General features: G+C 39.9%; 2 protein-coding genes across 4 annotated transcripts in view; one reads left to right on the forward strand and one right to left on the reverse strand.

Moving 5' to 3' along the window:
• Vdac3 (voltage dependent anion channel 3) lies at positions 1-23,647 on the reverse strand. 3 transcript variants are annotated; one of them, XM_020179449.2, is made up of 9 exons: positions 23,522-23,647; positions 10,489-10,557; positions 9,141-9,190; positions 6,269-6,421; positions 5,291-5,343; positions 3,722-3,949; positions 2,106-2,256; positions 933-990; positions 1-527 (listed from the first exon to the last, which is right to left on the reverse strand). In XM_020179449.2, exons 1-9 carry the CDS (start codon positions 23,598-23,600, stop codon positions 436-438), a joined length of 933 nt encoding a protein of 310 aa, XP_020035038.2. In that variant the 5' UTR covers positions 23,601-23,647; the 3' UTR covers positions 1-435. The 3 variants fall into 3 exon arrangements, with proteins under 3 accessions (XP_020035038.2, XP_020035041.1, XP_073910689.1); XM_020179452.2 differs by lacking the exon at positions 23,522-23,647 and adding an exon at positions 13,583-13,716; XM_074054588.1 differs by lacking the exon at positions 23,522-23,647 and adding an exon at positions 12,884-13,026.
• Positions 23,640-25,914, forward strand: part of Dkk4 (dickkopf WNT signaling pathway inhibitor 4) — a 5,377-nt gene continuing 3,102 nt past the window's right edge. Inside the window, exon 1 of the mRNA XM_020179453.2 lies at positions 23,640-25,214. Coding sequence (XP_020035042.1) covers positions 25,104-25,214 — 111 coding nt within the window. The 5' untranslated portion in view covers positions 23,640-25,103. The remainder of the gene's footprint in view (positions 25,215-25,914) is intronic.

Below are 25,914 nucleotides of genomic sequence, written 5' to 3' on the forward strand. Positions count from 1 at the left end.
TATGTTCCAAATGTGATGTTTTTTTTTTTATTTTACTCTGATGCAAAACCAAAGATTCCACTACAGCACAGAGACCAATATATTAAAAGGTCATGAAAAAGTGGTGTGGGACATGCAGGACGTGATGTACAAACTGAAAGGTCGGGTCATTTTCTTCAACATGACGCTACATTGTCGCTGAGGAACACGTTGAAATTAACACTGCAGAACTCAACTGAAATGCGGCACAAATATGACAACTTTCAGGCATGCCTTCAAGGACCTCCCTTATGGACTTGTAATCTCTAGACTTCAGTGTGGGGAGGATTACAATTCTTTGGAAGAGTAAAAAGTTCACACTTTTGAAATTTCACAGAAGAATTTTAAGGCCAAAACATAGTGGGTTCATTTCTCTTCACTTGTAGGGACAAATCTGATGCTTTACTTAAAATTGTTTTAAGCTTCCAGTTCAAATCCCAACCCAACCTTGTGCCCTCCTGCATTGAAGTTCTTCCCATCGATTAAAGCTGACAGGGTCAGTTTGACTCCTAGAAAGAAGAAAACACCAATTACTTGTAATCAGTATTACAATCAGACTTAAATTCTCTAGCAGTAATGGTTACAGTCAATGGCTGGGTATAAGCTCCACTAAATCAGTAGAGGATTGTCTGTTATCCTCTGGTCTGTAATGAGTAAAGGATGGTTCAAAAAACATTAGTTGGAGGTCAGGATTAAGAACAAGTGATCAGCCAAACTCAAAGGCCAAAGTAACCAAATCTTGCTTATAGATATACAAATACTTTCTAAGTGAAAGTACTTGACCTGTTTACTTTCTGTCTGAATAACCAGCAGTTATGAAATGGTATGGATCAAGCTACAATGATTATCAAAAACTGTTCTGTAAGTTATTCTTACTATTCTTCTATCACTTTCTACCCTTGCCCCTTACATACCTGGTCGAAGGGTCTGAGTGTAACCCAGTCCAATTAGGCTGGCGTTATTTACTTTAGCCTAAGATTAAGAGATGGAACAGAAACAGAGAATAATCAATTTCATAACATGTAAGTCCAATGTAATCACTGCTTTACGTATGTTTCCAAAGTAAAAGCACTTCAGGCCAATCTAGAATTATTGGAAGGGAAAGTTGAACAGAGTAAAAAATGATAAATATTTTAACAAGTCAATAGGACTAGTAAAAAGGATGAGAACTTAGAATGTATGCTTAACGGCCTTGAGCACAATTTTTAAGCACTTTTGCAAACATCCCTCTGTACTGAATTTTTTCAGATGCCATTTTCCAACCTCTGATAGTGGTTACAATGTGAACTCTTATGTCAGAAAAACAGTTCTGGGTTCAAATCTTGGCTCTACTACTTACTGTGATCTTGACCTAGTTTCTAGGCCTCAGTTTCCTCATCTGTAAAATGGGAATAGGATAATACTCTTCACCACACAGAACAGTGGTGAGGATTAAATGAGATAATAGATAAAGCCTTAGCACAATACCTGATACTTAAGAAAATTTCTGTTAATATTAGTAATAATTACTAATAGTGCCAGGAGCAATGGCTCATGCTTATAATCCCAGTTACTCCAGAGGAGAAAATCAGAAGAATTATAGTTCAAGACCAGCCCAGCAAAAAAGTTCAAGAGACTTCATTTCAACCAACAAAGAGCTGGTATGTGCTGTAATCCCAGCTACATGAGAAGCATGGGTATCAAAGATGGATTCTATTAAAAATATAACTAAAAACAAAAAAGTGGGGGTGTGGTTCAAGTGGCAGAGTACTTGCTAGCAAGTACAAGGCTCTGAGTTCACACCTCAGTACTGCCAAAAAAAGAGAAAAAAGAAAAAAAGAGAATTACTAATAGTAATAGGAATAATAATCCAATCCCATGAATTTACAGATAAGAAAATGCTGAGGTCAAAGAGATAAAAGAACTTCAAAAGGTCAGCAACTGCCAAATAGAAGAGGAACTAGGGCAGAACCTACATTTTCTGCTTTCAGTATACAAGGAGCTAGTCATTGAAGTTAATGATGAGCCTGCAGACTACAAACACATCACATTCATTTACAGCTGGGATGAAACCTAAGAACAGATCGAATCTGGCAGCACATTCTTACAGATAGAGAAGTTCTACAATCCAGTTTGTATTTAGCAGCAATGCCAAAACGGGTGTTGTTGCTACCAGCCGTCCACGCAAGGTTTATTGACGTTTCAATCTTCTCATTAACTTTCTGGTAGATAGAGCCTCCAAATTCTGTGCCGTCATTCCTGTTTTCATAGTATAAGAAAAGGTCTTAAATATTAGTTTGTATAATTCATTGTTGTGACATGGAAACAAGTTCTAAGATTATCTAAATATGGATCTCATTTAAGATTTAAGTAAATTTCTAACATATATGATTACTAAATAAGCAATAAAATTCAGCTATGCAATTTATAAGTGCCTAATTAAAACATGATAACGCTTCACTCATTTATTCAGCTCCTCCACACAATGAAATTTCTTAGACACAATTTAATTATGCAGACATGGCAGGAAAATAGATAGGATCTATAGGTCTCTTTCATAGAATTAAAAACACTTGAAGTATTTCAAGTGTTTACTTGAATTCAGTAAAGATTCTGTAAAAATAGAGAGAGAGGTATAGGAATGAAGGCAATGCTGGACTTTATTTAAAACACACCCCCAGAGTGAGGCAGCAACTTCCCTGTAATACCCAGGGACACTGCTCCAGAGGAGTGCCTCTGAGGTACCCATGGTTTTCCTGGTAACAGCATTTCATCAATTTCAATACCACTGTCATGCCACTGCTTGACTTTGTTTTAGCCATCATAAGTGAATTAATATCCAGAGAAGAACAATCTGCAACACTTCAAAACACAAAGCTCACTCTTTGCTTTTGCTTACTGGTACAGTAGCAGCATCCACTCAACCAAGTGATAAAATTTTAAAGTTCAGATTCATTCAGCCAACAGGGTGCAGCCTGCATACTGAAATCCAGGGTTACCTTGATGACTTCTGTTACTGCTATTTGTTTATTTTTTTGTGGGATGGGAGTTTGAACCAAGGGCTTTGCATTTGTAAAGCAGGTGCTCTACCACTTGAAACACAGCTCCAGTCTATTATGCTCTGGTTATTTCGGAGATGGGGTCTAGTGAACTATTTGCCCAGGTCTGGCCTTGAACTGTGATCCTCTCAATTTCAGCCTCCCAAGTAGCTAGGATGACAAGTGTGAACCATGTCTGGCTCTCCTGTTACTTCTGAAAGTAATAGGGAGTTAGGTTCTACCAAGGATACCTGAAAACCTCCACAGAATTACTGGAGATGTGAGATGCTCAAATCAATTTGGTGGTTGTTTTTAGTGGTGCACACCTGCTTCCAGATATGGCAAACATTAGTAGGGTACAAGATGAAGCAGAGCATCACCAAAAAGTCTCTTTTACCAGGGGTGTAATAAAAGCTCTGGGGTGTCTTCATCCCAGTGGTTCTTCTACACAGTTAGAGCTTCCTAATGTTTTGGGGAAGGCAGAGAGCAGAAATGACCAGGAGCACAGCAGGGTGCACTCAATGCAGGAGTCTCCTGACAATGCTTTGCTGACTATGAAAACAGCAAAGCAAGACTGGGTATCCAGCAATGCACATCACCATCACTTCTAACCTTCTCAACATGCTAATGACTACCACCTTTGAAAGGTTGCACTGGCACTAAAGGAATGACTTATAAATACTCACACATGAGTATGCAGCTGGAAGTCTGCAGCCTTGTAACCCAGGGCAAAATTATTCTGAGACAGTTTGGATTTGGCTGTGTCGAAACTCATCTGATAGCCAGCGAGCCAACCTTCAAAGGCTAACACAGCCCAGCCATAGATGGTTGGTCCAGAAAAATCTATATCAACATTACTGCCAAGACTGAAACAATCATGTTTATAGGAGGCCTTCAATTTCCCGCTCTTCTTTCTGTAAAAAAATAAACAAACAAAACAACACAATGAAAACAGTATGTATTTGTACTATTGTCCAAGAATCTTTACAGTAACACCTTCTATCTACCAATGTAAATATTATTTTGGTAGATATCATATATATATATGATCAAAATGTTTCAAATGACTTAACTCTACAAATAAAAGTTTATTAAGATTAGAAATGTATATACTATTATTTATTCCTCACTATGAATGCAAATAATAAGGTATTTCATGAAGGCATGAACAAAAATATAAGGAGAAAGATTGGTCAATAGGTACTAAGTTATGGTTAGGAAAACTAAGTTCTAATGTTCTATTGCACTGTAGGGTGGCTCTAGAGTCATTATATAAAGAAAAGGTACTGCATATATCAAAAAGGCTACGAGAAAGGATTTTGAATGCTTTTGCCACAAAGAAATGATAAATGTTTGAGATAAATATGATTACCTTGATTTGAACATCATACAATGTATATACATATTGAAACACAACAAATACCCCTGCAAAAATGTATTTTTGTCAAATAAAAATGTTTTTATAAAAATTTTTAAATTTTTATTATAAGAAGGAATAAGATATTTCAATACAAATTAATACTCTGAAAACATATGTTTATAGAAGTTTAAGAAGTCAAATCTATTTAAATGTTTCCAGATGCCATACAAAGTAACATCCAACATTATTAACCTATCATGGAGAACACACAAAATTAGTTCTTAATAGTCCTTGTCTATTTCAATCAAGCATCCTATGCGAATATTTATTCTAAAGATAACTAAGGAGTGTGACAGGAAGGACACACCTGTTGTTACAGTAAAGAAGAAATTCTACTTGCATTTATCTAGTCTCTCTGTCCTTCTGATAGCAAGGCCCCATGTCAGACAGATAGGAAATGACCCAATCCCTATTTTTCAGAGGTGGGGAATTTCCAGAGGTTAAGAAACACAGTTGGCAGCAGAACTACACAGTGTTTTACAGTCAGTAGATTCCACTCCTAAGAAACTACCTTCTCACCAGAATGCCATCTCTCTCAATCTTTAGAAAAACTTAGAATATAGCTATGATCTCAGGTCCTTCTAGCTTCTAAACTTTCCTATAATGTGCCTCTCTGGAATAGATTCATAAATTTTTGTGCATTTGTTTGATCTTCAAATGAAAATATTATCTTTCCTTGAGGGGATTCTCCTTCATCTTTACATACACAGGTCTCTAATATTCCTAACAGCAACCTCTTATTTTTTTCCTGCCTGTAAACTTTTCATTGCAACTCTCTGTTCTAAAGCTCTAAGATTTCAAAAAAAATTTCAGAAAATAGGGTTTGAATAATTACCCTGTGTTCGGTACAAATATGGTATCAAGAGTCAGTTTCAACCCTTCAGCCAACTGAAAAACAAAGATTTTAAATTAACAATTAGTAATTTTCAATTCTTTATTTGACTTAAAAAAAACAATTCTTTAACAAAAAAGGATATCATTAAAGAAAGCCAGATATTAACTTATATAATAAATTATCTCCCATCTTTCCCTGTCCCCTTAACTCCTCTCCTCTTTTTTTTTTTAACTCCTCTCCTCTTATCCCCAGTCTTCCTCATGGTTCTCCCATCAAAAAATAGATTAAGCTAGGCAGAGTGGTCCCCCTGTGGTCCCAGCTACTCAGGAGGCTGTGGCAGGAGAATTCCTTAACCCCAGTAGTTCAAGGTAAACCTGGGTGACACAGACTCCATTTTAGAAGCAAAAAAAGGTTAAAATGTGTATGTCACATCCTATTACAACAATAACACAAACTACAGTGCAAAAATAACAGAAGTCCACAGAACAAAATAATCTTGCTATTCTCTTGAAATTACTGTAACAAGCAACTTCATTACTTATTCACTTGAACCTGTTCATCACTCATCTACGCCAATGTGCATACAGACACATCTTCAAAAATGTCACCCTGTACATAGTGGGCACCTGGCAAATATCTGCTGATATATTTTCTCCCTGAAGATATTAAAGAATTTGAGAGAGATTTTTCTGTAGAGCCAATTTTGCAGTGATTACAAAACTGAACTAAATTACTACAAATAGTTTGTTCTACTCAGGAGAGGTTCAACTGAATAGCAGAATAAACAGAACTCGTCAGAACAAAGATAACGTAACAGAGTACTCACAAACAAAGACGTATTTTCTAGAAATGTAGACATAAAAAAGGCCACACAAAGAAAAAAAATACAGCTAGCAAACAGGTATCTCATTCAGATGGTTCATCTTTCAATGTGCAAGAGAACTGAACCCACAGATAATTTGTAATGCTTTCTCTTACCTTATTTTCCAAAGAGATTTCTGTCCCAAGAGTATTATCTGTGTTCCACTTTTGGGTGAAGGTAAGTCCATAGTTACAGACCTTGTATTTGGTCTCTAGGTTGCCTGATGCTTTCCCTGTATCAGTATAAGCATGTCCTGAAGTAGAAAACTCCTAGTAAACAAGAAAAAAATAGTAATAATTACTTTAAAATCATCTCAACAGGACTAGAGGTACAGTTCAAGTGGTAGAATGTCTGCTTTGCAAGTGCAAAGTCCTGAGTTTAAACCCCAGTACTGCCAAAAAAAAAAATTACCTCATCAAATAGAAAACACTCATTTCAGAAAGTTGTGTACGGTGTGTCAGAAAACAATACAATTTACTTTTACCATAGCCCTACTCTATGCAATGCACTTTCTGCTTTCCTTCTGTCTTTCCAATGTCTAAATATTTTAACCAGTTTTAGATCTTTCCATAACTCCACCCTTCTTATTGACATTTATTGTTCCATGTGCTCTTTCTAAATGGACAGTTTAAATTCTCTCCTTTAAAATAAAAATATCTTTAATGAAAATAAATGCTTTATTAAAAAGATAAAAATAAAAGTATTTTACTTCATGGCCTATAGATGATCAGTTCTCTGTAATACTTTCCAAACTGTTAGTAAATTTAGAGGTCCTTAAAAACTTCCAAACACTATCTTCTACCCCCTTTTAATAGGGTCAGCACTTTACTGCTTTTTTTTTCTTTTAAATCAATGCTGGAGATTGAACCTGGGGCCTTTCATGCAGTAGGCAAGTACCATGTCACTAAGCCACATCACCAGCCCAAAAGTGAATTTTTTAAAATGTAGCAGGCTGAGGGTGTAGCTCAGGTGGTTACAGTACTCGCACAGTATATACAAAGCCTGGGTTCAATCCCCAGCACCACACACACACAAAAAAAGTATTTTATTGTGGAAAAATACATTTAACATCATTTACTACTTAATAATTTTCAAGTCATAGTGAAATGACATTAAGTACATTTACATTGCTGTGAAAATATTACTGCTTTGTCCATGAAATTTTCTGTAAAAATTTCAACATAAACAATTTCAATATTTGAAATGATCTACCCATTTTTCACAATAAAATGGAATGCTATAATTTATTTCTCTTCCCTCCTCCTCCATCCTGTCTACTTAAAATGTCCTTTTAGTCATAAGACAATAAGCAATTAGAAATTGACTTTCCCAAAAAGGGAGAAGCAAACAGTAAGCACCTGTCACTGACAATCTATAACTGTCAAGAAAAATCATGCTGACTGGCCCTGTTTTCAAGGAGCATTTCTGAAAGGCTGCCAACCCTGGTCAGTTCTGTCTCACTGCCTGCAATATGAATCTTGCTTTAACAAACACCCTGCCCCCAACTCTAGCTTCACAGGCAGTGAAACTGGGAAACTGTGAGCTGTTTATCAGCACCACACAGAAAGCATTCAAAGGAGTATCATGCTGCACACTTAGGGCAAGGTCTCAGTAAAAAGTGATAAAATGTTAGTCGTGTTTAACACTTCATGCACTTCTTCAATGCTTCATTCTATTTCACAATTAAATTAAATAAGTGACATGCATATATCATCTTCAGCTCTACATTAAATATTAGTAAGCAAAAAAACAAAAATGTTACTGTTAAATAGATGGCATATGATAAAAAATAACAAGATACAATCTAAGAAATATGGAACAGTGAATAAAATTTATATTAAATCAATACCAGAAATCAAAAGCAACCATAAAAGCAAGGACATTGGTAAGTTTTTTTTCCTTACCATCTGAATTAATATTACCATACCACAGCAGCATGAAAGGGAGAGAAAATTTTAGTTGATTTTTGCAACACAACTTATATAAATTTTAAAACCTATACATAATGCATATCATTTTTCTGTTTTAACAGAAACCTATATACAATATACCCACTGCAACAAGGCAGATGCATATATGTATTCATTTATGCTAGCAAAACCCAAAGAATGATAGTGGCAAACCAATGCTAAAACAGAGTACAAAACAAAATAGGAATTCCACATGCCTTTTGTCCTTCTAATTGTATCACTATATTTGAATAGGTAAATATCGACAAAAGATGTAGCCTGCAAGGAAAAATCTTAATATAAGGTGAATTAAAAGTTAATCTATTTGCTGAGATTTGTGAATAAAAGCTCTGGTTAATGATGTTTTTAAAATATATCAACATATCCTTTACTATATTCTTCGCATTCAGCAAACAAAACAAAACAAAACTGGAAGTGAAGACTATTAGTTTAAAACTATAGAATAATCTATATGCACACATGTCCATATTTGTAGTAAAAAAGACTGGAAGTTAAAAATATCAGTTAAAAACTGCAAAATAATCTTTTAAATACATGCATGTACAAATACATATTTCCACATTTTGTTTAATGATGAAGGGCCAGAAATTAAAATTAATTTGTTTTTGTAAAAAGGCAATAAAACATACATGAACCCATTATAATGAAAGTAACATTTTTTTAGTACCCATATACACTCTCATGAAATATGACAGGGCAAATACAAACTCTGAATCTTCTTTTCTGTATTTATGTCTATTAATTCACAAACTGAGGGGTTTCATTAATACTCTATCACTTCTAAGAGTAAAATGCAGAATATTCTTACCCTGACAAATACAAACGTGTGTCCCTCAAAATTCAACCTGATTGTCTATAGGTTTCACTGGCTCATTGAAATCTGAGAACAGGACGAAGCCATAGGGGAGATAGAATAGTATCAAAAGTCTGCTTTCACATAACCAGAGTAACCAGTGATTTTAACAAGTTCCTTTAGGTTAATTATGCTACAGCTATTAAAAATATATTAGGTACTCACCACTCCACTACAAGACTTGGTTCTCAGATCTATTTTGACCATGCCAAATCCTAGACACACACAAAAACAAAGTAATGCACAAAATGGAACATTTGCTCATTCTTTCAGCTGAAAAATTATGAAAATAGTACATAGTACCATCACATGGCGTTCTTGTTAGGTAAGAGTTCCACACGAAACTGAATTATCCTAAATGAGTAAAATTTTAAAGCCCTTCAAAATGAATAAAGACATATTTTTAAAATATAAGTTAAAGGGCCTGGTGGAATTGCTCAAGTGGTAGAACACCTGCCTAGCAAGCATGAGGCCCTGAGTTCAAACCCTAGTACCACCAAAAAATAAATAAAAAATAAAATACAACTTAAAGAACAAGTAAAAAGAATATGCACTATATTCCAAGAAAATTACCAGAAAATATTATGCTGATATATATAATATTTTTATATATACACACAAAAGTAAAATACGATTAATATTAGTACTAAGAAAAAAATCAAATGTGTATAGCACAAAAAATTTAAATCTTAAATTTTAAAACCTAAAAGTAAATGTCTATTTGGAATCAGAGAATATATATTACTCCAAAGAAGTCAAACTTGTATCTTCACTTTTTTTTTGGTGGTACCAGGGCTTGAACTCAGGGCTTCACACTTGCCAAACTGGTGCTCTACTGCTTGAGCAATACCTCCAGCCCTTTTTGGTCTGGTTATTTTGGACATAGGGTCTTGCTTTTAGTCCAGGCCAACCTGGACCACGATCCTCCTATTTTAAGCTTCCCACCATAGCTGGGATGACAGGCACATGCCACCTCACACAGCTTTTTTCCCCCTTGAGATTGCAGGTCTCACAAATTATTTGCCCAGGCTAGCCTTGAACCATGATTCTCCTGCTCTTTGACTCTCAAAAGTAGCTAGGAATATAGGTGTGAGCCACCAGTGCCTGGCTTGTATCTTCACTCTCATTAAAAAAAAAAAAAATCCTTATATGTGGGGGGGTGGGGGCAGGAATACTTTAACTGTCCCCAGGACAGTCAAAGGAGGCATAAATATTGTAGGTGTATAAAATTTCTTCATATTACAGATATTAAATATGTATATGTATGTAACTGCTTTTAATGCTTGTAAGGGACTCTAATTCTAAAGATGAAATCTAATAGCCTGTTAACAGTTATCCCTTAAATCTTTTGAAGCAGATTAATGCTGACTTACTCTCACTTCACTAGCATGATATCTTACACAAAGTAGGCCATCACCACTAACCCTTACCCAAACCTGGAAATTTACCATAGCATACTTGCCATCACCACTAACCCTTACCCAAACCTGGAAATTTACCATAGCATACTTACCATATCCCTTGTTGAAAACATCCTTGGCAGCCTTTCCTAGGTCACAATAAGTCGGTGTGTTACACATATCTTATAAAGAAAAATGAGGACAAAGGAATAACCATTTAGTATGTATTCATTCATAGTTCTTCCACTCTTTCATCCTGTGAGGTATATGGTTTTTCTTCCTTCACATCAATAATGTTTATATTCTAATGCAATCAAAGTCCAAAGAAAGCATTCTGATCCTGAAAAAGGAGCTTTCCAGAACACCAGAAAGTGTTTTCTCATGAGATTCACAGAGGTCATCTTTCTGATTGCATTTCAAAGAAAAGAAGTCCTCAAAGGCTGAATGAGATTTCTTTTTTTAAAAAGTATGCAAAATTTACTTTGGAAAAACCTTTGCTATATAGTCAAAAAAGCTATAAGGTGACAAAATAAAAATTTTTTTTTTCCAGTACTGGGATCTGGACCTTATGCTTGCTAGGCAGGCACACTACCACTTCAGCCACTCTACAAGCCCTAAAATTGTGAAGGAATTATAAGCCTACATGCTTATGATGCTTTTTTTCTTTTGTAGTACTGGGGTTTGAACTCAAGGCCTCACAGTTGCCAGACAGTGGCTCTACCACTGTCCTTTTTTGCGTTGGGTACTTTCGAGATAGGGTCTCACAAACTATTAGCCAGGGCCTGGCTTCTAAACATGATCTTTCTGATCTCTGCCTCCTGAGTAGCTAGGATTATAGGGGTGAGCCACCAGCACCTGGCCTGCAATCAAAATTTTGATTTTTTGGTAAGCAGATTACTGCAGATAAAGTAATCTTTGGGGTTGGAAATGCAGCTTTGTGGTAGAGTGCCTGCTTAGCCTACAATTCCCAGCACCATAAGCCACATACACTAGTGCACACCTGTAATCAAGAAGCTGAGGCAGGAGAATCACAAGCCTAGGAAACTTATCAAGACTATCTCAAAAAAAAGAAAAAGTCCTCCTGAAATTCATTTCTTAAAATAAGAATCATTATATTGAGCTGGACATGATGGCGTATGTCTGTAATCCTACCATTTGGGAGGCAGAGGCAGGAGGATCAAGAGTTCAAAGCATGCCTGAGCTGCAATAAGTGAAGCACTGCCTCAAAAAAAAAAAAAAAATCACCATTTTCACTGAAATGTTCACCAAGAGTATGCGCTCTCAAAACTCTTTTTAAGATGTTATAATTTAACCCATTAACCAGAAAACAAGACAAATTCTACCTGCAGTAATCTGCTTATCAAAAATTGGTCTGAACTCTGAAGTTAGTCTTTGAAAACCAAGGTTTGCCTTGAGTTTGCATCTTGCCTAATCAGTACTCTCCTGCCCATGTGGTGCTCACATCAAATTCTCCAAAGCTACCAGTACTACTCAACCTCCCATGCCTTTGCCCTCTTTTCCTGCAGCAGGTCCCCTGCGTCCCTGACTAACCAACTGCAGAACCATCTCAAGCAGTCCTTTGGCAGGATTTTACTGTACCAGAAAAATCCAGAGTACCAGCTAGCCCTTGCAATTATGAATACCTGAACCATCTACATATTCAAGCTATCCAAGTAAATAAATAAGTTATTTGTTTATATTATCCTAGCTCTTTTTCTTTTTTTTCAGTACTGGGGTTTGAACTCAGGACCCACAACTTAAGCCACTCTGCCAGCCCTTTTTTTGTGAAGGGTTTTTTCAAGAAAGGGTCTCGCAAACTATTTGCCTGGGCTGGCTTCGAACCACAACCTTCCTGATCTCTTCCTCCTGAGTAGCTAGGATTACAGTTGCATGAACAACTGGCACCTGGCTCTAGTCCAGCTCTTAATCTGGATTTCTGCTGTTTCTGGCTATAAATGAACACACACCTATGACGCACTTCTTAACTGGGAATTCATTAAAAATTCGTTTCTTACCCTAAACCTGTCACACATGAGAGACATTATGATACAAAGTTAAGAGGAAAGTGGACTAGGGATGCAAATCAGTGGTAAAGCTCTTGCCCAGCATGCAGGAGACCCTGGGTTTGATTTCTCAGCAGGGAGAGGGAGGGAGGGAAACACAGTAAAATAAAAGAGTGTTATGGATGCATTGACTCAAACCATAATAAAACGCTGCTCTAACCTACAGGATTTCATAGTTCACCTGGAGAGCAATTATTTTACAATTCAATCCTTTCTGCTCAAATGGTCAATATTTTTTACATATTCTCATTTCCAATTTGATCACAATTGATGCTGCATATGTTGAAATTGTGCCAGAAGTCTACAATCTGAGAGGTAGAGATGCAGGCAGTACATATTTAAATAGAAATGTTTAAAGCTTTAGCCTGTTTTTCATACTGACACTACAGAAGCTCTACACATACATCTTCTAGCATTTTACTTTGTTATTTTGCAAAACCAGTACCTGATTGTTTGCAAAGCTGGTTTAGTTTACTAACTGATGTCACCTATATCCGGTCCAGCGTTACTTTTTCAGGCCCATGATTCTGTCTAGAGATGCACTACTGGCATGATCAAGCAAAATCGAGGCGGCACGGGACACACTTTTACTGTCACACGTTTCCATTAGCGCTGGGGAATGCACCGTGTAGCAGATTGCATAGACGCACACAGGAAAACCGACGAGATCTGGGTAGAGCCGCTTCCCCAACCCCTGACTTGACAGCAGAGAAGCAAGCACCCTTTGTCCCCGGTTCCCGAGGTTCAAGATGCACGTCCAGCATCCTCCCTCGGCCACCAGGAGCGGAGAGGAAACACGCCGCTGCTGGCCGCCGACCCAGAGTGGTCAATACTAATAGGAGGGAGTGGGTCTGGCGCTCTCCCGGCACCCAGCCTTCCCGGAGGCCGCCTCCTTCCCGCCTGACACCCCGGAAGCCAGCTGTGCCGGTGCCCGGCGGGGAGTCGGTGGGTGCGGTGCCGCGGCCCCGCCCCAGGGCGGCGGGCAGCAAGGTCCCGCAGGGGCTAGTGTCCCGCTACCCGGCCTCGCGGCGCCGTCCCGCGCCCCGTTAATCTCGCCTCCCCGGCCTCCGTTGGCCCGGCCCCGTCGGTCACCTCTCCCGGAGCCCCCTCAGCCAGCCCAGCCCGAGGCTACGGCCCTCCTCACCTACAACCTGAGGGCCCGGCCCGCTCCGCCAGGGCAACGCAGAAGGTCTTCTTCGAACCAACGCCGTCCGCGCCTGCGCGGCCTCGCTCCCCCCGAGGCGCCTGCGCGCCCGGTCGCCCCCGAGCTGGAGCGCGCCGCGGAGTCGCGGGTCGCCGAGCGCAGCAGCTGGGCGACACACACCAACTGTCCGGCCCCAAGTGCGCGTGCGCGGGAGGCTGCGAAGAGGCAATGCGCAGAGGGGCCTGGGGACCACAGCCCAGGCCCGCAAGGGGCTCGCTCTCGCGAGAACTCCCCTAGGCCCTAGCTACTGTTGCCATGGGGACCGCGCGACAAGAAGACGTGGACTCCTGTGCCAATGGACGCTGTTCCTGGCACGTCACGCCAGACTATCACTCTCTTGTGGATGTCTTGCAGGTCTTAATGGGGATTCATCTCAGATTACTAAAATTCAAGAACGTGACCCTTAAGTCAACTCATCGTAGGATGAGAAAACTTAGGTCTCCAGAGGGTAAGTGACTTATTCAAGATCACGCAGGTAGCAGTAGATTGTAATTCAGAGGGGGTAGAGGAGACGAAGGAAGGAAAGCTCTTCTCTAGAGGAGAATACCAAGTAATTGATGTACGAGATTACAGAAATCAAAGGATTTCTGTGATTTCAAGAAGAGAGGAGGGGGGAAAGGAGGGGAGGGGGAGGGGGAGGGGAGGGGAGGAGAGAAGAGAAAGAAGAGATCACCCTCAATTAAGAGACCAACCAAACCTAGTATCACCCGGGTGGTAGACAGTGACGTGTGCCGCTCCCCCCATCCCCACCCCCTCCATGTAATGCATAGAGGACAAAAGATAATTGTTCTTGCCAAAAATTGTGTTATTTCTTTCATGAGGAAACAATCAGACAAATCCAAATTTAGGGAACTTCAGCAAAACAACTGCCCACTCTCTTCAAACATGTCAGTTTCATGAAAGATTAAGAAAAAGGATAGTTGACTGTTCTAGATTAAAGGAAACAAAAGAAAGATAGGATAATAAAACGAATGGGGGATCCTACATTGGACCTTGAATAGCAAAACAGTTACTAAGGAACATTACTGGGACAATTAGGAAAAATTGAATGTAGACCATCTTAATATTGTAACAATGTAAAATTTTCTGAGGGTGATGTATTTTGGTTATGCAATACATGCCCTTGTTTTTAGGAGATGCATGCTGAAATATTTAGAAGTATGTCTGCCACAAATTCTCAAATGGTCTAGGAAAAAGAAAGAGAAAAAACAAATATGACAAAGTGCTAACACTTGTTGAATCTAGACATAAGATATGTGTGTGTTCACTGAACTAATCTTGGTACTTCCCACTAAGTTCTTAAATTTTCAACCTGAAGAGTTAGGAAGAAAAATATCCACAAAGTCTGTGATCAGTATACAATACAGGTTGCTGCTTGAATCAATAGGCAGACAGCATTATTCACCTGCAGTGTGTAAGGCATTTCAAGTTAAGAGATATGACAAATGCCACAGAGGGACTCGTAATGTAAGACTTGGACAAATACCTACTGAGTTAGGCAGAATATGATAAATGTCATAAACAAAGCAGAGTAACCTAGTAGCCTAAATAAAATGAGCTTTGGGGTCAAAAAGAGGCTGGGTTTGTGTCTCAGCTCTGCCAACTCCGTGGTTGTAGGCAAGCAACTTAACTTCTCTGTACCTCAGTTTCCACACCTATGAAATAGAACTAAATAATATCCACCTCGGTGAATTATGGTGAATATTAATCACAGCACATAATCCACCTGGCAAATGGAAAATGTTCATTAGTTAATATCAGATTAAAATTAATATGCTATAGGAATTTTAAAGCTATATTAGCAAACTCCAAATTTATTCATATCAATTTTACAGCCATTGCTACAGCCTATGCTTTGGCTGAGACATGGCCTTTGTCAAGTACAGCAGCTATTAAAAGAGCACTTTGCATGGGAATTTAACAGCATTCCTTCCTTCTCTTGTTTCTGAAAGTCTCTCTTTTTTAAGGACCTGACACCATCAGTCCTACATTGTCCAGAGAGATCTGCTCTCTCCCACAACACCTAAAGCAGGAAGGCAATAAAAGGAACTGGTCAGGAAAGCCACTGCTGCAGAAAGTCCTCCTTCCTGTGTTCCCTGTCAAATTAGCTGCACCCAGATTAACACACGATGTACCTAGCAAGAGTCTGGCCTTTAACTACCTTCAAACTGCAGTCAGTCCTCACTCCCCCACCCACAATGGGATCTAAACTCTTGGGAAGTATAGAAAGGACCATCTCAGTCCAAATCCTATTATCATGGCATTCTGCTCCTATAAAGCTAACAGACTCATAGGGTTTGAGAGGAGGACTTCAGACTCTTTCCTTTGAGGCATCTGCTCAGTGGTTATAGTATAAGTGCTCAGAGCTGATATCTGAGAAAACACTTTCAAAATGGCTATTATATGGAGGCCCAAGGAGAAGGTATGACCCAGTGAGCAGGGTCTCAGGACACCAGTTATCTGCTCGGGTCAAGATAACCTTCTAATTTGCCAGTTGTCTTTTTGAGAGCAAAATCTCAAAAAATAAAGTTTTGCTCTCAGAAATTGAAAAACAGCTGAGAAAAGAAGCTCCACTGTGGAGATTTGTCTCACTGACGTTAAGTATAAAAATATTATAAAATGCCAAGCCAATGATAATGTTTAAGTCTGTTTCTTCAAAGGAAAAGGCCCACTGGCTTGTTTTCAAGGACTCCAAAATTCTGATGAGACCTGAGGATCCCACTTACTTAGCAGCAAATGGCATCTTTGAGCATTCTACAAGGAGGCAGCAGAGCACAGTGTGACAGCCTAAGAGAGCCTGGATGGAGACAGAAGTCTTCCCAGGATGCCTCAGGTAGACAAGAGAGAAATGGTTTCCAGAGCATGATCAAAGACTGATTTCATAAGCTAAAACTCCATGTCAAAGGACTCATCTCAAGGAAATGATCATAAACTTTGCAGATTTATCTTGAATAACTTGAATGATTTAAAGAAGCAAAACAATTTAAAATTTAAAACAACCTAAATGGCCAACATTTAGAAGATTCATTAAATAAGTTATAATATATCCATATTCTGGGTCATGATTCAGCATGGGTTCTGATAATATTTGAGGATGTGGAAGAAAGGCTCAGAGTAAAGAAAAAAAAGGGTGGAAACAAAAGTGTGTAACCTGAGTGTGGGGGGCGGGGCGGTGTGGGTATGTGTTCTTCTTACTTTAAGAAGAAGCAAAGAAGCAAGAAGCCAAGAACTGGTGGCTCAAGCCTGCAATCCTGGCTACTTGGGAGACTAAGATTGGGAGGATTCCTGTTCAAGGCCAGCCCAGGCAAACAGGTTGTAAGCCCCCATCTCTAAAATAACCTCAGCAAAATGTACTGGACTATGGTAGAACTCAACTGGTAGAGCATCTGCTCTGCAAGTATGAAGCCCTGAGTAAAAAAAAAAAAAAGAAGAAGAAGAAGAAGCAAGGAAATTACAAACATCCTTGTGTACCTCTAGTAGGATGGAGGGACTGGACAGAGGACAGACACAAGAGTAGATATGGGTATAATGATAGCTAGTTATAGAGCTGATGATAGATTGATTACATTGCATATTAAATAAATTCTGCATGTATATGAACATGAACAGAAAAAAGGTGAGAAAATTTTACCAAAGTCTAATGGTGACTATTTTACTTTTCTTCACTTTTCTGTATTTTCCAAAATTTCTAAAACTTGGAAACACATATATCTTTCATAATTAGGAAAGTCAGACTCACTTTCATAAGGTGGGGAAGTACCTTATTCATGAGAAGGGGAGGCTGTTCCATGGGGAATTTCCACCAGAAATTGGGAAATGCTTCAGGAATCACACATACCTGGGATTTAACCTGGTCCTTCTGAGGGCTCACTTTGCTTTTGGCCACAAGGGGGAGCAAGGAGACAAGGGAAAAGTCAAGCAAAACTGCTTGGTGGGCTCTGAGTTTCCTGTTCTGAGTCAGGGTGAGGAAGGACCTGGTCCTTCCTCCTGCTCCCCAAAGCCTCACCCAAGATCATCATAAGGTTGTGAACACACCATGATTCAGGAGTGAACAGTGTTTCTGCGGACTTCCTACCAAAGCCAGAGTCCAATTTGAATGTCCACATGTCATCAAATGTTTATAAAGTGTTTATAAGGAGAGAACAATTTTCAATATACCACATGTAGGTTAGGATATGGCCTGGCTAATACATCCTACAAGTTATTTAATCTTAATCTCATTTACATGGAAGATAATTTAGGGAAAAAGAAGGCAAAAGTACTACAGTTCTAAATAAACCATAACCAGAAACAGTGTTCCCTAGAGTTTACTTTTTAGTAAGTTTCAAGCAAGTTTGGGAATAGACTTCAGTTAATGAGTTGTGTAGTATGGTAAAGAGGAAAGAATATACTTTGAAATCAGAAAATTTATGTCAAATCCTGGATCTGTAACTCTCTAGCAATGTGACCTTGGGCAAATTATTTCACCTCTCTGAGCTTCGCTGTCTTCATTTTTTAAAATGGAGATCCCCAGAAGTAAACTCTTAGTTCAGTGGGCCCACCCAGGAGGCTTCAGCCATAGACAGCTTTCTTTGGCCAAAGTCCTGGGGAGGCTTGGACTACACCCAGGGTAGAGTCCTGGCATGGAGGAGCCAAGCTCACATTCAGAGAGTCAAATATGCCACAGCACCCAGGAAGGTGGAAGAATCAGATGGAGATTTGCCCTGATGGGGACTGACAGGGCTGTGCTAAGTCTAGTAGGGAAGGACACTAGAACTAGGCAGGGACCCTAGAGAGAACCCCAAGGAGATTCAGGTAGGTAGTCTCTTTCTTCCAGTAGGGGACTCTAGAGTACATACGTATACAGCTCATGAGGAGCCACTGATGTTTTAAAGTTTGCTTCTTCAGAACTGGGTCTCCAGGCAGGTTTGGGGTTTCCTAATGTCATGGGATTCACCCCTTACTTTTGAGGAAAAGCATTAGACCCAGTTTGGTTTTCATCTTTGGGTCCAAAAGATGGTCAAACCTGTTGTTACTAACAAAGAGGCCGTAGACTTAGAGGATTCCTCCTTACCTGAAACAGGCCCCCTGAAGTATTTGAACCACCAGGGATGTCCACTCTCTGTCCTGTTTCCGCAAAGTCTAATACAGTGGTACTGTAGAGACTATACAGACACCACAGGGTGCAAGGAACAGAGCTGACTATCCACCGTCCCCTTCAGGCTCAAAATGCCACCAGAAAGCCAGGCACCAGTGGTTCACACCTATAATCCTAGCTACTCTGGAGGCTGAGATCAGGAGGATCATGGTTCAAGGTCAGCCCAGACAAATAGGTCTTGAGATCCCATCTACAAAAATAACCACAGAAAAGTGGACTAGTGGTATGATTCAAGTGGTAGAGCATGTGCTTTGCAAGACAAATCTCAGTCCTACAAAAAAGATTTTTTAAAATGCCACCAGATCATCATCAAATTTGAGAGAACATTTGGATTAAAAGAAGAGAAAGGGTATGTGGAGTTTGTTATGGGGATGTAAGGAGAACTGAAAAAAAAATAAGAGGAATGAAGAGAAATGAGACAAAAACTCAAATGGAATGGGCATGGTAATATACATCTGTAATCCCAGTCCTCAGGAGGCTGAGGCAGGAAAATGGCAATTTCCAAACCAGCCTGGACTACATGGTAAGGCCTTGTCTCACAAAAACTAAAAACAATAATAACAAAGTCTTGAATTGCTCTGAAAACATAAGTATAATTCAGTTTAAAAAAAAAACAGCAAAATTTTAATACATGGTCTGTCGAAGAATGCTGTGACAGCAGTGACATCAATGCAAGCATACCATAGTCACCATGAGGGCAACCATGACACAAGTCTACTCAGATGCACATTTTCCTCTTCCCACTTACCAACCCCTCACTGACCAAATGAAGCGCAAGGTTTTCCACGCATGACACGAAACATGCTGTTTCACCCTTTTCTTTTTGCCTGTTTCACCCCAACTCATGTTTCATGTGTTGTCAGTGCCAGTGTGCCACAGAAGAACGAGAGAGCAGGTGCCAAGGTTGAGGGTATAACAAGTAAAGCCCTTAGGATTTATGAAGTCATAAGAAAGAGCATCTAATTTTGTTTCAAACAAAAAGTCAGCAGAACCCATCCTAGAGGAAAGGTTCAGAGAGCCTGGTATTGTCCCCAGCGAGATGCTTGTGTGGAGAACTATAAGGCTATCTCTGCTAGAGGAAGAAGGTCCCAGCAGCACTGTATCACACAAGTCCATTCTGTTCATCAAGAATACTATCTGAAAAGTGCCTTTGGAACTGAGCAATGTGAGACCAGAGCAGACATATCTTGAGCCTCCAGAAAATAGAATATGAGAGACCACCAAGTTGAGGAACTGTGACTGAGAGGTGACATGACCTCTGCAAAGCCACACAGCTAGACCCAAGTTCCGTTTCCCAGCTCATGCCTCTGGACACTGCCCCACACTTGGCCTGAAAGATACCTGACAAGCTCCACTCCTTAGCCCTTGTAAATGGCTTGCTTTACCTCCTGACCCCAGGTAACCATCTAGAAATGCTGTCAGCATGGTGATTATATCCTTCAATCTCTGTCTACTCCCACCAACATGCCCCTTCTCATCTCTGATTTTATTGAACATTTCCTATGAGATTCTGCCAAAGACCTGCTCATTTTAGTTACTTTGATTTTCTTTTAAGAAAAACAAAATTTATGGAAATCAAACTGGTTTTGACACAGGAGCCATAACAAAAATTTCCATTCCTAAGTGAACATAAATCATTGGTTCTGACACACTGCCTTTGACTTGAACTATAGCAGCTGTAATTTGGAGGCATACAGGTGTCAGCTCTCAAGTGCAAGTCTGCAATTCTTACCTGGGTTAGGAGATACCCAGAATCAGACCTACAGTGCTGAAACAGGGACCTTTGGAAATTCCTTTTGGAAATTTTCATTGCTCCTGAGCTTACTCAATAGCATTTGATTGGGGTTTTCCTTTGGCCTAGGTATTCTAAAACTAAGAGGATCAGTTTGAGATTTTCAGTTAACCCATAATCCTTGCCATGGGGCATCAAAATGGCAACATGTAGACCAAAACTGCACAGGAGGGCTTCCTTTGTTCTGTAGCTAAAGGAGTGCCTGGTAGTAACTCTTCAAAAGACAATCCTGATCCACGGTGCTGCTTGCTGCTCAAGGGGCACAAGCCTGCCACTGCCATCTGCACTATGAAATTCCCTGGACTGGCCTGAGGGCAGAGAAGGTCCCTTTTAAGCAGAAACTTTTTTTTTTTCACTGCTGGGGACCGAACTCAGGGCCTTGCACTTGCAGGCAAGCGCTCTTCCACTGAGCTACATCCCCAGCCCCTTAACAGAAACATTTCTAAAGCTTTCCTCTTCCTCTCTTGTTTTCATCTTCCCACTGCCACATCATCTCTAATCCCTAGATAACTGAGATAGCATCCAAGCTGAGGAACCTTGCTACTATTATTAGTGGTCAAGCAGCTTTGGCAGGTTTGAAAATACACCAAAAAGTCATTTTCCAGAGAGTAGTAACTTCACATGCCTGTTTTCCTCCAAACCAATCTGACTTTTCAGAGACACAAATAGTAATCTTATTGAAGAACAAGGCCTCATGTTAGAGGAGGCTTCTATTTGCTGAACTGTATTAAACAAACATCAATGAGAGCCTGCCATGATAGGGCCATGTGATTGCTAAATGCTAAAGTTTGTGTGATGGTAGAAAGTTCTGACCTATAAAATGGATGAGATACTTGTTAAGACTTTTGTGAGTGCTAGTTACCCAACTAGGACCTATAAATGCATTCATACATTGAACCCTCAAAATATTGTTGTCATGAAATAGTGAGAAGACCCATTTAGAGGCTTGATTCTTCACGTAGTGCTACTGGGAGACAGTAAAACCTTTAAGATGTAGGGCCTACTGGAAGGAAGTTAGGTCATTGAGGATGTGCCTTCAAGGGGATACAGGGGTTAGGCCCCTTCCTGTCACTTCATTTCTGGGCCACCATGAGGTTATCAGCTTCCTCTGCTACATGCTCCCACTATGATGTTTTGCCACAGGCCCAAAGGCAATGGAGTCAAGCAGCCATAGACTGAAATCTCTGAATACATGTGCCAAAATCAACCTTTCATCCCTTTTAATTGATACCTCAGTATTTTGTCACCATAATGGAAAGCTGACTCACACAGATAGATGGAGCTAGTTTTACAGCTGAAGAGACAACAGCCTAGAAAGAACTGACTTGCCTAAGGTTACAAAGATCCTGTAAACTAATTTACTTCTACATTCATGTATCATGCAAAAAAACTTATGGAGCTTTTATTGTGTGCCAGGCACTTGAAACATGAGGACTGGAAGGTAAAATAGCTGTGGCCCTGCCCTCACAGAGCTTGTTATCTAGATACACAGACAAGAAAATAGGTAAGTTTTCTAAGTGCTTTGATAGGCAGAAAGGTACACAGGAGAGGTAGGAAGAACAGGAAGAGGAGAGGGGGAGACAAAATGGTGACCAAGCCTAATCCCATATTCTTTCAGTGCAGAGAAAGAGAGACTAGGACAGAGGGAGAACTCTACTCTTCATTGTGGTCCACCCTGTATGTACCCCCTGGTGTCTGCATCCTCTCCTCTCCTGTCTCCAGGAGGCAAAACAGAGAGTGAGGTTCGTGGAAGACACAGAGGTTAATCTCACACCTTGATATAAGACATCCAGCAAATGTGTGGCAAATATAGTTGGTTAGCTTATCTCAGGGAAAAGTGTCCTCCTGCCTCCCCAACCTGCTTTCTAGCATGAATCCAGGTTTCTAGAGCCATCACCATCTGCTCCATGTGCCAAATTAGAAATGTCAGGTTTATCCTCAACTCTTTCCTCTCATTCCCTCCCCACACCCACATCACTGGTATAGATTTAGCTTCCAGAATCCGTGGTTCTCATTGCCACTGTGTCTCTGCCAGAGGTTGGACCTTTACATCATCATCGGACAGCTACAGCTGAGTGCTAGGTGAACTTCCCACACAACATCACCCTCCACAATCCTAGCTCCATACTGCCACCAGCACCATCTTCCTAGAAAGAAAATTAGGACACACCATTTTCTGGCTCAAATATCACCAATACTTTCCATTACAGAGAGAATAAAATCCAACTTTCTTGGCATGGTGTATCAGGTTCTTCACAGTCTGCCTCGTCTTGTGTCCACATCATTTACCACACAAACTCTCACTAGAACCTACATGTACCTCTCTGCCCTTGTTCTCTCTTCTCCTTCTGAGTCTGGGGTGAGACCGAGCCATGCCTCTAAACCAAGAAAACTCCTACTCATCCTACAAGAGCCAGCTCAAATATTACCTGTTCTATAAACATACTCCTTTATTTCTCCAGAAGGTTCAAATCATGCTCTCCTCTGAACTTACACCTTTGTGAGCCCTTCAGCCCTGCATTTATTTTAGTTCTTGTCATAATACATGCAGACCATCCATCTACCCATGTCCTCTGTCTAAACTCTAAATCCTTAAATATTCAGGCATAGAGTCTGCTACATACTTAAGTGCTCAATGACTATTGTGTTACAGGATATCCTATTGGTCCTTTTGTCTGTGTACACTGCCAGAGGCAACAGGAAGCAGAGACACCTAGTAGAGGGGATCCTGGGGCTCCCACCTTTATCCTGGGTCATAATTGTCCAACTTCAAAATAAATTCTGTAACACCCATACTTGCCAAGCTTATCACCCTATCAAAGGGTGTTTGATGTTGTCAGTTCAAGTGATAAAAAAAACAGTACTCAAGGAAGAAGGAACCCCTGCAGCACCATTTGAGCAGTACCAAGCAATACGGAAGAGAACCAAGTAACGTAATGATGTCACTCACCCACAGCAACTTCTGGCCAGCACTGGATGTTGCTCTGAAGAACGTTTTCACGGCACAGAATGTTGAGGTACAAGATCATAGCCTGATGTTAGGTTGTCTTGGAGACCAGCAAAACCACAGCTCCCACTATAACACAGAAAATCTTTCTTTTTAAATTTTAAACAATAGCTACACCTGAGACTGTACACTGAGATCAGTGAGAAAATGAAGTGAGGTAAAAGGAACTCTTTGACCCAGATCTAGATTGTTCTACTTATGGCAATGATGAGCACATGTCTAAATTTCTTGACTTCTCTAATGGACTAGAAAAAAATAAATAGATCAGACAGCCAGGTAAGGTGCTGCACACCTATAGCCCCAGCTGCTAAGTAGGAGGCAAAGACAAAAGGATAGCTTGAGCCCAGGAGTTTGAGAACAGCCTTGGCAACATAATGGCAACATAAGACGTCATCTCAAGAAGGAGAAAAAAAAATCAGGGGATTAAGAAGAAATTTTTAGAAATTCAAATTAGAACTGGTAAAGGATGAAATTCCATCTGCAATCAGCTAGAGCCTTAGAAAGATCTGTTCTGCTTAGGTCCATTGGACATAATGCAATGCAGTGCTCATAAAGCAGATCCAAAGTTCCCTGCTCAATTCTATAAATCCATATAAAATGGGCTTTCTAGGGTTGGCCACACCTTCAACATTTTTAATGGGATTGTTAATAATATGTACAATTTTATGCTTTTATGTATCCACTTGAAAATTAAAATATTTTTTAAAATGAGATTTTTATATGCCCCATTAGATAACTATGCCTAATTAGATAACTCAACTTCAAACAGTTCAATTTTCATCATAAGGAGAGTAATTTCCCAATTTCCATTTAATCAGAACAGGTGTTATTATGTTCATAATTCCTCAGCTATTGAGACTTTTACATCTGGATGCCAGAGCTAATCGGAAGGCATTTCCTCTTTTCTATCTGTCCTCACTATCTGAAGCAGGTGAAAGCTTCTAAGCAGATTTGGTAAGTCATTAGTTTTTGGCATCTTCTACATCTTGGCTAATATGATTCATTCTTTCTTTGAGCACAACTAGCTGTGAAAACAGATCTTAGATAATCCCCCAAAGGATTACTGAAGGTCCGAAATGCAGGTGATTATTGAGTTGCCTTTGATACAGACATACAGACATCCTGCTTGGCCTGCAAGCCTTTTGAACTAACTTTGATATGCGATAATTAAGAGGGATTCCACCCTGGAGGAGAAGCTGCTGTGGCCCTGCCTCTTGTCTCCTTCTACTGAGTCCTTGTTTTGAACTATTGATCAAAGATTTGAAGGGATTTGTTGAAGCCTGTGTGAGGTAAAGAGGAAGGAAACAAGGGGGAAGGGAGAAGAGAGACAGGAGGGGTATATCTGTCTATAAATAGTTTCAGAAGGAACCTGCTGGTCAGACCTGCTCATCTTCTCTCAGAAAAAGCGGTTGCAGACAACTTGCTCAGTTCTAGATTGGGAAAGCTGTGCTGTAGGTTGGGAGCAGCTCAGTTTGGGGGACCCATAGACTGCTGGGAACCTGAAGTAGTCCTGGGTAACTGAAGGATGGTGCTGGTGGCTTTGTTGGGGCTCAGCTGGTTCTGCTTGCCCTTGGGAGCTCTTGTTCTGGACTTCAATAACATCAAGAGCCCTGCAGACATGCAAGGAGCTTGGAAGGTAAGTCCAGTCAGGGCCAGTGGATGCTGTGGCTTGTGGGGGTAGGGGCTGACTGATAACCACAGGATGGGTGCTATATGCAGATTTAAAGCATGAAAATAATTAATTATGAAATAGCCTATCTGGAATTCAGCTGAATTGATTTAAGAATAGAGAAGGCATCTAGGTAGAATCCATTCACCACAGTATTAACATACTAAAACAGCAAAGTGGTTTTACAGGTCAATCAGCTCTAAATGTGCCTACAAATCAGGGAGTAAACATGTAGAAAATGCTACCATATGCGAGGCCTTTTATACATGACATCTCACTTAATCTCCCTCATAACTTGAGATAGCTATCACACTTTTTAATTATAGATGAAGAAAAGGACAAGACTCAGATGTCAAGGAATTTAAAACAAAGCCACACAGCCAGTAAACACAGGAGTTAGAAGTTAAAACATAAGAGTGAGTGACATGTTGCATTGTTACTGTCACCAACTCATCACAGAATTGTTTTAGGGGTTGATATGAATATTTATAACATTTCTATTATACCTCTTACACATTATACACCTCAAAAGGCAGGTCACCAGGGGAAGGGTCATGGAGGCAATGGGTAACATAATTGATGTGGTTCACCAGAGTAAAACTCAAATGGGAATGCCACAAATGCCACTGATAAACTATAGTACAACTTTTAGAGAAATACCTGTATC

Source organism: Castor canadensis, chromosome 14, assembly GCF_047511655.1.
Source record: "Castor canadensis chromosome 14, mCasCan1.hap1v2, whole genome shotgun sequence".
Taxonomy (NCBI): Eukaryota; Metazoa; Chordata; class Mammalia; order Rodentia; family Castoridae; genus Castor; species Castor canadensis.

What these genes read in the sequence shown, in the direction of transcription:
- Vdac3 (XM_020179449.2), bottom strand. Translation starts at nt 23,600, where the DNA reads ATGATCTTGTACCTCAACATTCTGTGCCGTGAAAACGTTCTTCAGAGC. An exon ending in ATATTTGTACCGAACACAGG is followed by an intron (nt 3,950 to 5,290) that starts GTAATTATTCAA and finishes ATTTTTTTACAG; the next exon opens with AAAGAAGAGCGGGAAATTGA. An exon ending in CACTCAGACCCTTCGACCAG is followed by an intron (nt 528 to 932) that starts GTATGTAAGGGG and finishes TCTTCTTTCTAG; the next exon opens with GAGTCAAACTGACCCTGTCA.